Source organism: Suncus etruscus, chromosome 16 (genome assembly GCF_024139225.1).
Source record: "Suncus etruscus isolate mSunEtr1 chromosome 16, mSunEtr1.pri.cur, whole genome shotgun sequence".
Lineage (NCBI taxonomy): Eukaryota > Metazoa > Chordata > Mammalia > Eulipotyphla > Soricidae > Suncus > Suncus etruscus.
Window position 1 is genome coordinate 76,036,083 of NC_064863.1, and position 18,003 is coordinate 76,054,085.

At 34.9% G+C, this 18,003-nt stretch overlaps 1 protein-coding gene across 1 annotated transcript in view; it reads left to right on the plus strand.

The window, feature by feature from the left end:
• The window catches only part of PTPN13 (protein tyrosine phosphatase non-receptor type 13), a 196,595-nt gene that overhangs the window by 65,155 nt on the left and 113,437 nt on the right, over nucleotides 1-18,003 (plus strand). Inside the window, exon 6 of the mRNA XM_049789778.1 lies at nucleotides 7,967-8,524. Coding sequence (XP_049645735.1) covers nucleotides 7,967-8,524 — 558 coding nt within the window. The remainder of the gene's footprint in view (nucleotides 1-7,966; nucleotides 8,525-18,003) is intronic.

The following is an 18,003-nucleotide window of genomic DNA, read 5'->3' on the forward strand; positions in this document are numbered from 1 at the left end:
TAAAACTTTTTTTTCTTTTTTTTGGCTTTTGGGCCATATTGGGCAGTGCTCAGAAGTTACTCCTGGCTTTGCACTCATCAGTCACTCCCGATGGGCAGGGGCTTTAAGGGATGCTGGGTATTGAACCCTGGTCAGGTATATGCAAGGCAGGTGCCCTACCAGCTGTACTGTCATTTTGTCACTGTCTTTAAAACTTGAATAGGAAATACTTCCTGAAAAACAGTTGTTCTTCTAAAACAGCACTGTCACTTTTGGGTAGTGCTGATTCCTCCCTGTCAACACCCCCTTTCAGCACATAAGCCCTGCCTATCCACTGTTGGTCAGACATTCATTTTCTTTGATTCGAGCCCTCCTGAGCTCTGTGTGTAATTTCTTTGTAGTGATGCTTTATTAGTTAGACTCAAAAGAACTAACTTTAGGGGATAGTGCTTTATATTAAGTAATTCGATTGTTAAGCTAAAATGTCACAACGTCAGTTTTGACCTGTCAATAATTGACCTTAAAAGTTTTCTCTTCTGGAGATGTGTCACAGAAGCAGAGACCTAAACTTGGGCTCTCTGCCTCCACTTTGTTATTTAATATGACCAATACTGATAAACTAGTTTCACTAACCAGAAAGAAATCAAACATTTCCTGCCAAGCTTGAGGTGAAAACCAACACCTTGATCAGATCAGTATCCTAGTACTTCAGAACTTTTTGCATATTGATAGTATCGTATTTCTTTTTTATGTACTTGAGCATATTTGTTAGGACAGATGGGGAATTGGAGAATTCTTTTATTACTGAAATGTCATTTGGAAATTGCCATCTAAGACATGATGCGAACTTTTTCAGTCTCTATGAGGGGAAATGGTGAATGATGCTATTCAATCGATGATATTAATCATATAACAAAAATATTTCAAACATAATGTCCTATACTAGAATACATTTTTTTATTTTAATGAAAGCAAATGGATTGTGTCCTATTAAAGACTTGGGGTTTTATTTTGCATTGAGAACACTAATACTTTTTCTTAAAAGCTTCTAAATTCCTCTTCATGTATATTTATTTAATATTTTGCAAGATGTGCACTGTAGAGGATCAAAGTGGGGGAGAGAGACAGATAAATATATGTGCATTTTATATATAGAGAGAGAGAGAGAGAGAAAGAGAGAGAGAAAAAAAGAGAGAGAGAGGAAGAGAGAGAGAGACAGAAACAGAGTATCTGGCTAGCATTTCCTATGCTGAATCTCAGGCCCACAGCTCTGCCAGCTCTGCTCCAGTCTTTACCCCCCACCCCAAATAATAACCAACTATACCTTTTTATACTTAGGGCAGTTGTCAGTTCCAAGAATCAGTTAAAGTCCCAGTCCAACTGCCATTGGCAGGGATGGGAGGGTTGCCATCCCCCCCCATTAAATGTTAAACGTACATTGACTAATTCCCTTAAATACATCAACAGTGCACATTCAAAATGAAGTATTTAATGGTTTTGTTTTCGATTTGAATGTTGATAATTAGATGTAATATGTAAGCTTTCTCTGAACTCAACTTCTCCAAGAAAATTGACTTTCATTGTATTTTTAATATATTTCACATTTCTAAATCTTTTGTATGACAACTTTTTAATTTTGGTTTTATGGTGTCCTTTTGAAAGAACTGTAGATAATTCTATTTTGAAGATAAGAAGCAAGGTGGGAACAGGGGTGATGGGAATTACCCTGATTCCATGTTAATATGTACCTAAAATATTACTGTGAAAGATATGTAAGCCAAGATGGTCAAAATAAAAATTATATTTAAAAAAGCAGAACAACCGGAGGCACATTTAGAATTTTTAAGTTGCCCTTGTCCAGAGGAACTGATTATAGGTTAGATAGTATATCTATATCTATATCTATATATATATCTATATCTATATCTATATATATATAGTTTACTCCTGGCTCTGCACTCTCTTGACAGTGCTCAGGAGACCATTAGGAATGCTGAGGTCAAACAGGATTGACTATGTACAAGACAAGTGCTCTATCTCTGTGCTATTTCTCTAGCCTCAGAGGTAATTTTTAATACAATAAAAGTATTGTCATAGTAAAGGTCCAGTATACTGTTGTTGTTTTTTTCTTTCATTTGGAATCTTCCCCCACCCAAAAATAGTTTTTTGGCCACACTTTGTTTGGCTCAGGGCTTACTTTTATATGCACTCAAGTATTACTCTTGGAGAGGGTTGAAGGAGCATTAAGGGGTGCCTGCTTTCAAACCTGGTTGGCCATATGCAAGGGAAGTGCCCTACCCTCCATACTACTAACTGTAAATCCAGCAACTATTTGAATATAATGTAAGGAAAGCCACTGAGTTTATTAGGATAGAGAGGAAATATCAGTGAAGCTTACACCTAAAATCTGCTAAGAATTCCTCCAAAGGTACCATTTTTTTTTTAAATAACAAATTTTGGGCCAGAGAGCACAGTGGTAGGGCATTTGCTTTGCACGCAGCTGATTCAGAACGGGCGGTGGTTCAAATCCTGGAATCCCATAGGGTTACCCCATGTCTGCCAGGAGAGATTTCTGAGCGCAGAGCCAGGAAATGACCTCTGAGCACTGCCAGGTGTGACCCCCCCCCCAAAAAAAAACACCTAGTAAAATAAAAGAACAAGTTTTAAATCCAGTGGATAGGATTAGGAGTGCTTAATTCAGTACTCTCTATTACCTATTAGGTAAAATAATTACTTATTTAGAAAATAATTGAGGATTAAAAATTTTTCTATTCCCATAAACAGTTATTAAATAAGTAGCATTGGTATTAACAGCAGTATATGGTCTTCACTCTCTCCTAGACTTCCGTAGCTTATAAATGGGCCTCAAGTTCTGTTTCTTCTCTCTTGCACACCCAGATTTTATATTTTATCTTGATTTTAAATTCTCAGATTAGTGAAAATTTTCTCTAGTGCTTTAGCAATATAAAGCAACCATGTCACGCCATTTTTTTTATCATATCATTACATATCTGACTTAAGGTTCATGAATTAGTTACAGAACTAAATTGTAGCTCTTGGCATATGTTTTAAGAATGGTATGTGTATACCAGCTGAAATCAACCTTTCTATCTTGTACCTGTGAACACATATAAAATATCTGCCTTTTTTTCTCCAAAAAGCATACCACAGAAATCTTAGGCAAATAGATCTATTGGAGAAACCACTTAGCCATATATCTCTTTTCTGTCATCTTGTTTCTCTTTAAGAAAGGTCATCCATACTCAATTTCTCACTTAATACTTTTATGACTCTTAAAGTGTAACCTGATCCCATATAGATACCACTCTGTTTCTCCACAGTTCCCTGACCAGCTTCCTCAAGAACATCACTATTTTAGGGGCCGGAGTGGAGGCACAAGCTGTGAGGCACCATGCGCATGCTAGCCTAGGACGGACCTTGGTACCATCCCCCAGCATCCCATATGGTCCTCCAAGCCAGGAGTGATTTATGAGCGCATAGCCAGGAGTAACCCCTGAGCATCACTGGGTGTGGCCGAAAAACCAAAATGAAAAAAAAAAAAGAATATCATTATTTTATATATTTCTTCCTCCGATTTCCTGTACCTCATCCTACTTCATCGTCTCTATTTTTGTCCTAGCAGTAGGGATCTTAATTCAATAGGTTCAATAGATTATTTTGTATATAGTTATGAGATGTTACTATAACTCAATGTGATTATGCAAATAGAGAAAACTTAGCCCATAAATTAAATGTCACTGAAAATTTACTTATTATCTGGAGAACAAGTTAACATAAACTTTTATTAAATATTTTATTTAAAGCAGTGATATTTATAAAGTTATTCATAATTAAGCTTTAGAGATACAATTTTCAGCATTGATCCCACCTCTCCACCAATGTTCTCAGAATCCATCTGAGACCTCCCCACTCATCACCCTTTAGCTCAGTCTGCCATCATAAAAGGCACTTTTTTAAGTTTGATTGTTAGATTTTGGGTCTCATGATTTCAATGTTGTTAACTCCTGGTTTGGATATTTAGTTCTTTAACACCACCAGTGCATCTAATTTTTAATTGATCTCACTAATTGTGTATTACCTTACAGAATTTAAAATTATAACACCCTGAACTTTTAATATGAGCTGAGATTCTTTTATACCTATTCAATTTATGTGTAGAACATTAAAACTAGTCTTTGTAAAGCTCTTATTATCCAAATACAACTTTATTATCAGCTTGTTTTAGACCTTATATAGCTAGTGAAAAGATGACTCTGAGGACACAATGGTCTATTAATATGTTGTTATTGGCCCATTAGTTAGATTAAATGCTAATGACCAATAGTGAGCAAGAGTTACCTGTTACAAATTGAAAAGGTACATAATATATATGAAAAGTACTGTATTTCCCAGTGTTTAAGACGACCCCCTAAATTTTAGAGTTAAAACATAGGTTTAGGCCTATATTCGCTGTATAAGATACCCCCACTTCCAAGGCAACACCAGTTCCTTTTTAATTACATTTTTAATGAACATACTGTAACATACCATACATTGATATGATAAATGGAATGTCTCTTCACAAATGGCAATGACATGAACTTAATCGAGGAACAATAAATCCAAAAGAGAACATTAATAATGATGGCATCATCTGGAAAGAAAATTACATGCAGAGCTTACAGAAAACACTTGTTTGTGACTGACTGGGATGATAAGAGGTTTTTCTAAGCAGATGAGCATTTCTACTGTAATAGACTTCCTCTCTGACTCTGGCCAATCTGAGCAGGCTTTTTATAGTGTAGAACATTGTATAATTTGCATGCATAAAAGCCTGCTTGGATTGGCAGAGTTAGAGATGCGGTTCGAGCAGCCTTGCAGATATTGGTGCAGGATCAAGTTGGAAAATTCGTTTCATGGAAATATCCAGACGATTTTCATCTAGTGGCATATCGAAACGTTTTTTGGGATATACTTGGCATATAAGATGACCCCAGATTTTCAGTTGACTTTTTTCGTTTCAAAAGTCGTCTTACATGCCGGAAAATACTGTAATCTAATTAGTAGACAGAAAGGCTTAACTGAAGGAATCTAGGCTTAAAATAAATGTAAACAACTAAGCATCAGAAAGTTTTGGAGTAGACATTCACTATGAAGAGGAAACATATTTACAAAGACTCTAATGAAAAAGGCTAATAGAAAGATTTATGACAAAGATGGAATAAAAGAATGGAAATTAGACTTAAGGGGATTCTAGTGACAAACCAAAAAGACATGAAATTTACTTAGAGTGCAGTAATGTGCTTTTTGGGACCATTAAACAGGTTGATGGAATTTATATTTTGAAAAGGTAATTCTGACTACTAAGTGGAAAATAGATGAAGAAAGTAAATAAACTGAAATATTTCCAATTATCTAGTCAGGTAATAATGTTAATTTGGAATATGGCAATGACAATAGCACCGGAAATGATTGCGTTGAATAGGGTATATTATTCTGAGACCTTAAGTAGCCAGTATTTCTGGCATATTAAATGTGGACAATTAGGAGAGTGAAAGATCTGGGGGCAGTATTGTATTTTCTTAAATACAGTATTTGCTTAAGTTAGGTGCATGATGGTGCCACTTACTGAACTGGAAAGAGTTGTATAGAATGGGTATCTCTATGTGTAAAATAGGGTTATTTTTCTATATATTTTGAATATTATGAATAGTTTTATACATAGTTTGAAGATATTCTGTAGTCTACTAGAAGTTCTTATTATATAAAAATTTATTATCACTCCCAAAAGAAATAAATGCCAATTACATAAATATGGTATATTTATATATATTTATATTATGCACCATATAGGTAATGCATAATTCATTGCAAATAGATGTGATTATATTAGAAGAAAAAATTGATCCAAAAATTGATATTCTAGTAAATACAATATTTAATTGAGGTGAATAAAACAAGAGTAGGAATGAACGCTCTGAGAAGTAGGAGGCCACTTAGTTTGTAAAGAGAAAATAAACAAGATAAACTACAATAGCAGAAATGTTAATCAGCTTATAAAATACTTTAAATTAGTAGCTAGAGTGTGTATTAATGTCTTTTATCTAGATGTGGCATAATTCTTTATATAGCATCCCACAAATATTGCTGCCATCCTCATTTTGCCCTCATGTCCCATAAAGGATGACTTATAATGGAAGCACAGTATTTGCATATGATCCTCAATTTAATAATTGTTTGTTGCATTCCTGAAATGAATTTCCTTCTCTAAGATTTTTAAAGTACAATTTGCACTCCAGAAATTGAAGATATAGTTGCTGCCTTGAAGATTGAGTAAAATGAATTAATAAGCAATTTGTTATTACTTGGAAGTTTTAATTGTCACTTGATGTTGCATGCACAGGAAATTCATTACAGAAAAGGCATCACAGAAGTTCGCACAGGAAATTGTCACTCTTTGTGGGTCACTGTTTAATACCTATAATTGGTCTATTTTCTTTTTAAACTATGGAGCCATATACATATGATTTATTGTTGTTGAATCTGAAGTTCAAATACAAGCTTTTGGTTGCACATTGTTGTTATGTCTCACTATATTTACAGACTGCCATCCTAAAATAAATATAAAAACATGAATGACTTCCTGATTTCAACTTTTCTGGTTTTAATAATAACACTAAAAATTGGCAGTTCATTCCAGTTGACAGATATCGAAATATTTACATTTGTGACGAAAAACTGTTTGGTACATGAAGGCGTGCTGTGGAACAAGATAGTTTCTTCTATCATTTAAACATAATAAAATTACCTGAATTCCACTCATTAAAATTTTCGGAAAATATATTTAGTCATAGTCACAATAAAACTTTCAGGGCCAGAGAGATAGTGAACAGTGGTTAGGGTGTTTATCTTGTACGCAGCCAATATACATTTGATCCCAGGCAACATATATCATACCAGGAGCAATTCCTGAGTCTAAAGCCAGAGCATCATGGTTGTGACCCCAAAACAAAACCAACCTTCATAATTAATAGTTCCAAATGATAAGATTCTTTTTCCATCCAAAATTTTTATTGATATGAGTCTACACAGGGCCGGGGCAGTAGTACAGTATACAGTAGTAAGGTTTTTGCCTTGCATGCGGCCGACTTGGGATGGACCCGGATTTGATCCCTGGCAGCCCATATGGTCCCCCAAGCCTGCCAGGAGCGATTTCAGAGCGCAGAGCCAGGAGTAGCCTCTGAGCACCAACGGGTGTCGCCCACCCCACCCCCAAAAAGAAAGGAGTCTACACATGCTTGAATTTATATCTCTATAAGGTAATGGTATTCTATATGTATTATTCTTTGGAAGTGGGACCGAAGGTTTCAAGGCAGTGTTTAGAATCCAGGATTGGTCCTGGTCATTTTCAGCCATCAGTTAAATGTGAGGGTCTGAGGTTGTAGTGTTTACTTAGGCCCTACAATGCTACTGATTACCCAATTTATCTTGGGTTCTTGTCGACTTCCAGGATTATACCATGCAATGCTCATTGAGAGCATATAGTGTCAGGAATCAGAGTCAGCCACATACAGAGCATGTTTCTTAATCCCTGTACTAGTACTAACTCTCTGGCCAATACTGTGCATTATTTTAGTTTATTTTACCTTAAGTCATTTCATATTTCTCTACCAAACTGATTTGTATCAGAACTTTTTTCTATTTTTTAAGACCAAATAATTCATCTAGCTAAACATAAAACTAAACAAAAATTAAGCTAAATCTATTCTTTATTTCATTGGGTAAGAAACATTGAACTTTGGAAAATTATACAAAGATCGCATCTCTTTCCACTCATCTGTCATTATACCATTTTGCCATTTCATCTCGGATTGTCCAATTTGGAAAATGTAGAAAGTTGTCACCACTTTTTCTGTCAATAGTAAGGTTACATTCCAGTTATTTTCTAAAACTTCTATGCATACATGATAGATTCTTATCATTCCAGGAAGAAGCTCCACTTCTGATGTATTAGACATACAAAAGTCTCCATTCTCTCAACAGACTTTTCTTAACAAAGGGCTTAGTAAATCTATGGGATTTCTGTCCTTCAGAGACACACATGAGGAAGATTATTTCAAGGACATTTTATCAGATAATTCAGGACATGAAGATTCTGAAAATAATTGCTCCCCTTACCAGTTCAAAACTAATAGCCCAGAAAAGAAAGTTTACCCTGACATTGATGTGCTTCCTAAAAAGAAGATTTGGGCTTCATCCATGGACTTGTTGTGCTCAGCTGATAAAGAAGTCTCTTTTGGAGAGACTCATAGATTCAGACACCGTCTCCCTGAGGCAGTAACCATGAGAACTGCAGTTTCTCCCAGAAGAGAGGCAAGATACTCGAATGGAAGCATAGCCTTGGATCTCCTTGGCCCTCAGAAAACAGAGTCGGTGCTTCACTCACGAGAATTGCCCACTTCCTCAGCAATATCAACTGCTTTGGATCGAATCCGTGAGAGGCAAAAGAAACTTCAGGTTCTGAGAGAAGCCATGAATGTAGAAGGTTAGTAAATCTGTGTGTGTTTGAGAGCATTGAATTAAAATCTTAAAATCGTGTTGTGAAATAAAAAGGGTTATCAGACCATTACAAAATTATGGCCAAGTGTTTGTACCCTGGTTAGGTTTTTTTGTATTCTGTTAGTTTCTGTTCCCTTGTCCACCAAACCCTTATCAAAATACAATGCTTCCACACAGCCATCCCTACTGAACATGCCATCTCAGAGGCTCTCAAGAGTTGGGGCAGTATTCCTTTAGATTGTAAGCTTCTCAGGGGCAGGAACCATGTTTTCAACTTATTTTGAATCTTCTGTAGCATCATCTAGCATCTCATGAGAGGCTTCAATAATGATTTATGGAAATAAGAAGTAAGCAAATTATTATAGTATTACTTTTGAGAACATAGCTTTCTAAATTTATAAATATGGTTTTAGGTCTACACCTTTCTGGGCTGGGGAAGGCACGGGAATGGTGTGAGTTTACTTCCAACTTAAGTCTTGAACACTCCCCAACAGTAATCAGGGAATTTTATAGTGTTGTGGTTTGAGCCTGGGCTTCTTTTTTTGTTTGTTTGTTTGTTTTTGTTTTTGTTTTTGGGCCACACCCGGTGACACTCAGGGGTTACTCCTGGCTATGCGCTCAGAAGTCGCTCCTGGCATGGGGGACCATATGGGAAACCGGGGGATCGAACCGCGGTCCATCCAAGGCTAGTGCAGGCAAGGCAGGCACTTTACCTCTAGCGCCACTGCCCGGCCCGAGCCTGGGCTTCTTAATGCAAAACATGGGTTCTCGCCCTTTTAACTATCTCCCTGGTTCTAAATAAAAATTCTTATCTATTGAGAAAATGTTTTCAACTATATTAATATATTTCTATCGAACTATTAAATAGAATTAATTATGTTCTAGGCTGTGAGCAGAAGCTATTTTTAGTATTATAGATGGGAGAGAAAACAAAATGAGAAAGCTTACCCATTGTGGAAAACATAAAAAGTCCTCAATTATTCAAATATATAATACTATGATATATACCAATGTAGATAACTTACTAACATTTAAGTTTATTAATGTCATAACATGTGAGTGTCAAAATAAAAGAATTTCTGGCATTCTCGTGTAATCTCATATATTCCACATTTATTTGATTTACTGTTTGGCAAATTGATAGTTATGAATTAGTGAAGTTTGAGAGAAATAGTTTTATTTTATTTTATTTTATTTTATTTTGGTTTTTGGGCCACACCCAGCGGCGCTCAGGGGTTACTCCTGGCTGTCTGTTCAGAAATAACTTCTGGCAGGTACGGGGGACCATATGGGACACCGGGATTCGAACCAACCACCTTTGGTCCTGGATCAGCTGCTTACAAGGCAAACGCTGCTGTGCTATCTCTCCGGGCCCGAGAAATAGTTTTATTAAACCTTGTTTTGAGAATAATAATAAACTTGAATGAAAATATATTTTATCTGTTTACTTGTAACGTTACTATATTTTGTTTAGGTGGTTTTTCTAATATTTATAAAGTGAATTTTTTTTTCTTTTTGGGCCACACCTGGTGACGCTCAGGGGTTACTCCTGGCTATGTGCTCAGAAATCACTCCTGGCTTGGCGGATCAGAGGGGACGCGGGGTGTGGGGTGGTGGTGGTGGGGTCGAAGCGCATTCCGTCCTAGGTTAGCACATGCAAGGCAAACCACCCTACTGCTTGCGCCATCGCTCCTGCCCCTATAGAGTGAATTTTAGGCCAAATTATGTCCTAGTTTGCTTATGAGCTTTATCTTTTAGATGTTGTGAGTGTATATAAGTTACAGAAATTCAAACAAACTCTCAATTTGAATAAATCTCTGCCAAGGTGATATATAATCTTTTCAAACTATTATTTTTCAAAATGGTGATTTGTTATTAAAGATAATTTCTAGTTTCAGAAATAATTATTTTTGTTATAAGATACAACCAAAAGGAAATTTTTTAATACTTCTTGAAATTACTGTTATAGAACAGTATCTATTCTGAAATCCTTACTAAAGGAGTTTTCAAAAGCATTACTCCTTAAAAAGAACCTACCTGTTCATCCAGGAATCAAAATATTTTTGTTTACTTTAGAGCTAACTTTTATCATTTTATAAAATTGTGAAAAGTCAGAATTTTTATAACCAAGAAAAATTGAAAATGTTGGAAGTACTTAATGGAAGTATACTAGCTTAAAAATATTCTATTATTTCCCCAGTGACTTGGAAGCAGCAATAAGTATTTGCTCATTACTAAAAGATTTATTTAAAAGGAATATTTGAGGTTTGGAATTCAAAAGTAATAATTGTCAGTTTATTTGGTTATATAACATCCTGGGTTTTTTTTTCATTGTGCTTTTTTAAAATTATTTTTAGGCCACACCCAGGGGTATTCAGGGGTTACTCCTGGCTCTGCATTCAGAAATTGCTCCTAGTAGGCTTAGAGGACCATATAGGATGCTGGAAATCGAACCAGAGTCCATCCCAGATTGGCCAGGTGCAAGGCAAACACCCCTACCACTGTGGTATTTCTCCAGCTCCCATTGTGCTTTACTAAAGATAGGCTAGTTTATGTTAATTGTGCAAGTATAGCTGCTAATATGAAGATTTTTACTTAGAATACAAAGAAAATAGAAGATAACATATAATCCTATATATCTTATTTAATCCTGATGAAAAGTGGATCTCTTATGTCTCTTTTTTGTGACAAATCAAGAAAAACAGTGGATCAGTGGATATTACTGTTAATCACATTATTCTGTACACATCTTTTTTTGTTGTTTGTTTTTGGGTCACACCTGCAGCGCTCAGGTGTTATACTCCTGGCTCTACGCTCAGAAATCACTCCTGACAGGTTCGGGGGACCATATGGGATGCTGGGATTCGAATCACCATCCTAATGCATGAAAGGCAAACACCCTACCTCCATGCTATCACTCCAGCCCCTATTTTGTACAAATCTTTATAAATACTCTTGTTTTAAAGTATTTTTTAATGACTGGGGACTGAAGAGATAGTACAGGAGTTAATATACTTTTCTTGCATACAGCCAACTCTGGTTGACAGGTGAGGCACTTGCTTTGCACACAGCAGACCAATATTTGATCCTCAGCACCACTTATAGTCCTCCTGAGACTTACCAGAAGTGATTTCTGATCACTTCTGGATGTGACAATAAAACCAACCACAACTCAGAATGGGGCTACTAGGACAAGTGTGGAAAGTAGGTACTCTGGGATAGGGATTATGTTCTTCACAAAATACTACTGTAAATCAGGGTGCCAAAAATTAAATTTAAAAGTATTACTAGAAGTCTCTAACATGAAGTGTAATATTTATAAATCCATTTTCTTACACTTCTATAACATTCAATTATAAAATCATGGAAATGAATTATCATGATGCATCAGTAATGAGAATAGGCTCACGGACTTGGATACTAACATTAAAGTATTGTGTAACATAGTATTTAAACTCTTCACCTTCCTATGTAATGAAAGTTTTTTCTAAACTCTGAAATCACAATAACAAGAAAAGCAATCTTATTCAGGTTCAAGAGATCTTAATTTCAAGTCTATTATGAATTACATATATCTAAACAACAGTTTACTCTGTATTTCTGAAAAATCTGATGTTTATTTAAATGGTATCTAGAACCTTCCAATTCAAAACTTTATGGTTGTATCTCTCTTGTGCTATTTGGCTGGTAAATCTGATAAAAACTCTTTGAAGAGGCTTGAGCCTATGTTAAGGAAAGTATTAATCATCTGAAATTTAAGACAACTATTTTTCCTATCTTCAAAGATCCTCCTTGTATGTCTAAAAGAACATACTGAAATTTGACAACTTCTTTTTTTCGATTGTTACATTATTCCAGGAAGTAACAGGTAGCAGGAAATTTTTAGAATGAGACTCAGAAAATTTGTAATGGAAATTTATGATTTCCCATAATTATGGAAACTAGTTATATGAAAAAGAACATGTGACTAAATCTTCAAAATCTTTTAAATGTACTCTGACTTCTTTTAATGCTAAAGTAACTGACAGTAGCAACTACCAAATTTAAAGATCACAAGAGTTATACCAAAAACTGTATAAAAAATAAACATTTATTTTCTGTGGTAGCTTCCTACCAAAGATCAGTTCTGTTTCTGTTGCCTTTGGGTATTTATTATTCTCATATGGCATTTCTTTATATCTGACACATGAGAGAGCCCATTCTGTGTCTGTCTTTCCTTCTGGCTGACATATTTCAGTATGATAATTGTTTTATTTATTTATTTATTTATTTATTTATTTATTTATTTATTTTGGGGTCACATCTGCAGCTCTTAGGGTTACTCCTGGCTCTATGCTCAGAAATCACTCCTGGCAGGCTCAGGGGACCATATGGGATGCTGGGATTCGAACCACCGACCTTTTGCCTGCAAGGCAAATGCCTTACCTCCATGCTGTCTCTCCAGTCCCATGATAATTCTTTATATTCACCCATGTAGCTCAAATTTATGATTTCATATTTTCTTATGACTGAGTAAGAAAATTGTGTTTTTATTCCATACTTCCCTTAGCCAGTCATCTGTTTTGGATTCTTGATTGGGTTACTTTTAGTAGCATTTTATGGAGAAAAATGTTTTATAGAGAAATTTAAAACTAGTAAAGGTAACTTACTAGTAAAAGTTAATTCCATTTTGGGCCCGGAGAGATAGCGTAGTAGTAGGGTGTTTGCCTTGCATGCAGCCAACCTGGGAGGGATCCTGTTGATTCCTGGCATCCCATATGGTTCCCCAGCCTGCCAGGGGCGATTTGAGTGCAGAGCCATGAGTGACTCCTGAGCACCAATCAATAAATATAAATAAATAAATAAATAAATAAATAAATAAATAAATAGAGTTTAAAAAAAGTAAATTGCATTTTTATTCCTTCCAACAATTTTTTTTTGGAATAGCATAAAGGAAAAGAAAGGTCCTTTTCTTTACTTGGATTACTCTATAAACAAACGTAAATTTAATATTCAATTTTGATTTTGCTCATACAATTTTTGTAGCAGTAAATATGAATAAGCTGATATTTTATGTATTTCTACCAATATATAATCAGGGATTTTGTGCGTGTCAGGGACTAATGAATTGGTTATCATTCTAGTAAGATAAATACACTCTTCTGGGTCTTGAGCAATAGTAGGGTGTTTGTCTTGCACACCCAGGACCCAGGATGGATCTGGGTTCAATCCCCAGCATCCCATATAGTCCGCCAAGCCAGGAGTGATTTCTGAGTGCATAGCCAGGAGTAACCCCTGAGCATCACTGGGTGAAGAAAAACAAAACAATCAAAACAAACAAACACACTTCTTTGTATCACTGAAAAGCACATATTAAGGATGATTGAAAAAGCACATATGAAGAATTATTAAAGATCAGCAATATCAGCAAGAAAAATCAAATGCCTCTATCACCCAGGACTAGATTTTTAACAGATTTATATATTTAGGTCAAGAGGAGCAACTTGAGCCATAGCCTACTACAGAGGGGCTACTTCTATCTCTGTGATTAGGGTCAAACCAATGTCAACCACATGTAAGGCGATAACCCCTGTACTAAAAAGTTAACGCTTTAGACTGATCTTTTCTGAATTTCTTCAAGGAGAAAAGATTAATATGAAAAATGCAATTCATCAGTTACAAATCACACCTATCTGCTGGGCACTTGCAACATGAATAGTGTACTTCTTTCTATTGCCAATAGGGTATTGAGATAGTTTTCTAAGCTGACTTCTTCCTATAATATTCCCTTTATCTGTTGTCTTTTACTCTGCCTTCAGCTATTTTATAACTTTCCACCATTGAAGTAGGATAACATCTAAGAATTTTTTTAAATCCTGAATTTAAGACTTTCTACCACTGTATTTCTCCAGTCTTATTTTGACCATCTCCTATCTTGTTGTAATACCTTATTTATATTTTGTCTTTTTCCCTTTTCCTTCCATGGCCCTTCACTCTAAAGATCACCTTATATTTCTTTTTTTTTGTTTTGTTTCGTTTTTTTGGGTCACACCTGGCGGTGCTCAGGGTTACTCCTGGCTGTCTGCTCAGAAATAGCTCCTGGCAGGCACGGGGGACCATATGGGACACCGGGATTCGAACCAACCACCTTTGGTCCTGGATCAGCTGCTTGCAAGGCAAACACCGCTGTGCTATCTCTCTGGGCCCACCTTATATTTCTTAAACTTTACTTTGTTGGACAATTTTTTTTGTCAATAGGCATCATAAATTTGGCGTGGCCTAAATCATAATTATCTTATCATCTGTTACTACACTTTACATATAATACACTCAGTGTTTATCAATGTAAACTGTGTATTGCAGTGTGATTATTTAGGAAATTTAGTATATCCCATGATGCTAATTCATCTATGTTATACAATGTTTAATGAAGAAAAAGCCTACCTCTTATTTCTCTGCATTATCCAACTCAGAGAAAAATCACATACTTGTTAGTCAAAGCCTGACCAATCACCAGCAAATTCTGTCAATATCTTTCAGCAGTTGGCTCTGTTTGAAAGTTTCAGAAGGAGTAAAAAAGTCATAACAATAAGAGATTCTTGATAATACTAGAAATACTAGCACTACAGTCAGCCCACATGAAAGTCAAGTCCCAGATTTGTGGCTACTATATTTCATATGATCCCTGTGGAGGGTATTTGAGAGGCCATTCTTTTTTTTCATTTTTACTCAATAAATTTTTTATATTTACAGTAAAATATATTTGTAATTTATTTTACACAAAGAACATTTCTATGTTCTATCTTTTCTTACTTATACATGTTATCACTTGAATATCATTTTTTCTCTAGGTTCAATATATTATGATAATCAAATCATGATGTCTTAAATTTATAAATATGCATAATATGTCAATTTCTCAAAAGAATAAAAAATTAATTTACATATCTGAGCCTTACACAAGAGTTTAGAATATAAGATGTCATGATATAGAATATAGTAGATTCTAACAAACAAAATGTACAATCTCTAATCTCCAGAAATTAATATTCTGAATGCATAGGAAAATTATATAATACAGGATGCATAATTATTACTTTAGTTTCTTTACTTGAAAATTAAAATATTTTGTATGGACCATAATATTAAAATGCATTTAAAATTTTTTATTATTCTGAACTATAATAACATCTGTCATCTTAAGTATATTTCCTTCTGAAATTTGGTGTTTATAGATAGAAGTGCTGACCCAGATTAATTTTAATGTGAAGATTGTTGATTTAAATTTTTCATCAGAGAAACTTTATATAAGATCAAAATATCATGCAAATCTTCATAGCTTTCTAAATATTTAACATGCAATGTCCATAGTCACATACCACAACTTTATATTTTTTAGATGTTGTAAGCTAGAGGTAGAAACAGTGGCTCTTTTTATTGTATATCTGAAATTCAACTATGAAGGACTGTAGGTCAGAATTGTTTCAATAAAATAAAATTAAAAAAAATAAACTCTGGCTCTTAATTATCAATTTAGGACTGAAGGCTATCACCTATTAACAAGCTGTTATTTATTGTCACAATGTAAATAGAGTTAATATGATAAGAGTGGAAGTAAATTTTGTTTGGAGACTTGTATTTCAGTTACAAATTAATTAAATATTTGTATTTTGGGCGGGTGGTTGGCCACACCCACACCGCTCATGGGTTACTCCTGGCTATGCACTCAAAAATAGCTCCTGGTTTGGGGAACCATATGGGACGCCGGGGATCCAACTAAGGTTGGTCCTAGGCTAGCACACGCAAGGCAGACACCTTACCACTTGCGCCACCACTCCGGCCCCTAAATATTTGTATTTTGACAAAAAATATTATACATTTAATGATGGTGTAGTAGTATTGTATATTAAAGATGCATTCAATTTTACATATATATGATTACAGAATTTTTATAATAAGACTTTCATATAAATGTCAATTCATTGCTTTTTTGTTTTGGTTTATTTGATTTTGGCCCATACCCATTGGCATTCAGGGGTTACTCCTAGTTCTGCACTCAGAAATTACTCCTGGCAGTCTCAGGTAGTTATATATGGGATGCTAGAGATTGAACCCAGGCCAGCCACATACAAGACAAACACCCTACCCTCTGTGCTATCACTCCAGCCCCGTATTTTTATTTATTTTAGCTTTTACAAATCCAGAGACTAAATCCACATCTTACTGCATTTGCCCATTAAGTAATAAATGATTTTACTGATAAGACACATACCCAACCACTAGTGTTAATTTTTAAGCCATTCTTTTGTCATCCCTATACTTTTAAAGAGAATATAAGCTTGTTCATGTTACATACACTTATATACAATTTAGTGATTTTTTTTCTAGTGTTGTATCAGTCTAATTTTATTCTCCCATTTGTTCTTTTGCATTCATTATTATTTATAACATTAGGATTCTTTCCTATAACTTCATTTTTTATATTTTAAAACTGAGTAGTTATAGAAGATGAAGGAGAATGACAGTGAAAAAGAAATAAAGACTAATTGTTGCCCTGAAGAGACTATGTACACTGGTTTGTATAATGTAAATGTTTATGGTTGAAAAAGAAATTTGCAAACCAATAAATTAGATGTTTACTCAACTTTATAACAAAAAATTAATCAAATAGAGTCAGTTTAATCTTCACATTAAATACTATTGTAGGAAGCTTTTTCTAAAATTTGAAAATCCCCATTTTTGCTATTGTAAGTTCCATAACATTGCAATGAAATGGTCACATGTACATTCTATGAAACATTTGAAAAATGTATATTTTAATGTTCATGGTTCAAGACTCAGGACTTCAAAAAATTTTGTATTTTGTAGTACTTAGAAGCATCTTTTTATTTAAAAACAGTAATTCTAGCTAAAATAATAGTCACTTTTGTTATATTGATGCTAAAAGAAGAGTGCATGAGGGGTTTTATACTATGTGTTTCAGTAGGTTTCACAATTATTATTTGCCAAATTTCTGGGAACTAACCAAACCTAAATTACTAGATTATACATTTAAATTTAGATAGAAAAATCTACTTAGGGTATGTGAATCTTTCCTCCCGTCCCCCAAAAATAACTGAGTATTAGACTACCTCATGGAACAATTAGAGATTACCCTTCTGCTTCCCAAAACATAAAAGAAGCCACTGTGTACCTACAACACCTTCATGTAAGTTACCTCAGAAGGCAAGTAATGTTTCTACCCAAATGATCTACATGAAAAATGTGCCTCTCCTAAACACAATATACAATACTCAGGAAGAGTATGAAATTTTATTAAGATGCCTGAAATGGTTAGATTTATTTTATAGTTTAGAAGTTTTGAATCATGACTTAAATTGTGGCTAAGAATTTTAGGTTGATGGGGCCGGGCGGTGGCCCTGGAGGTAAGGTGCCTGCCTTGCCTGCGCTAGCCTAGGACGGACCGCGGTTCGATCCCCCGGCGTC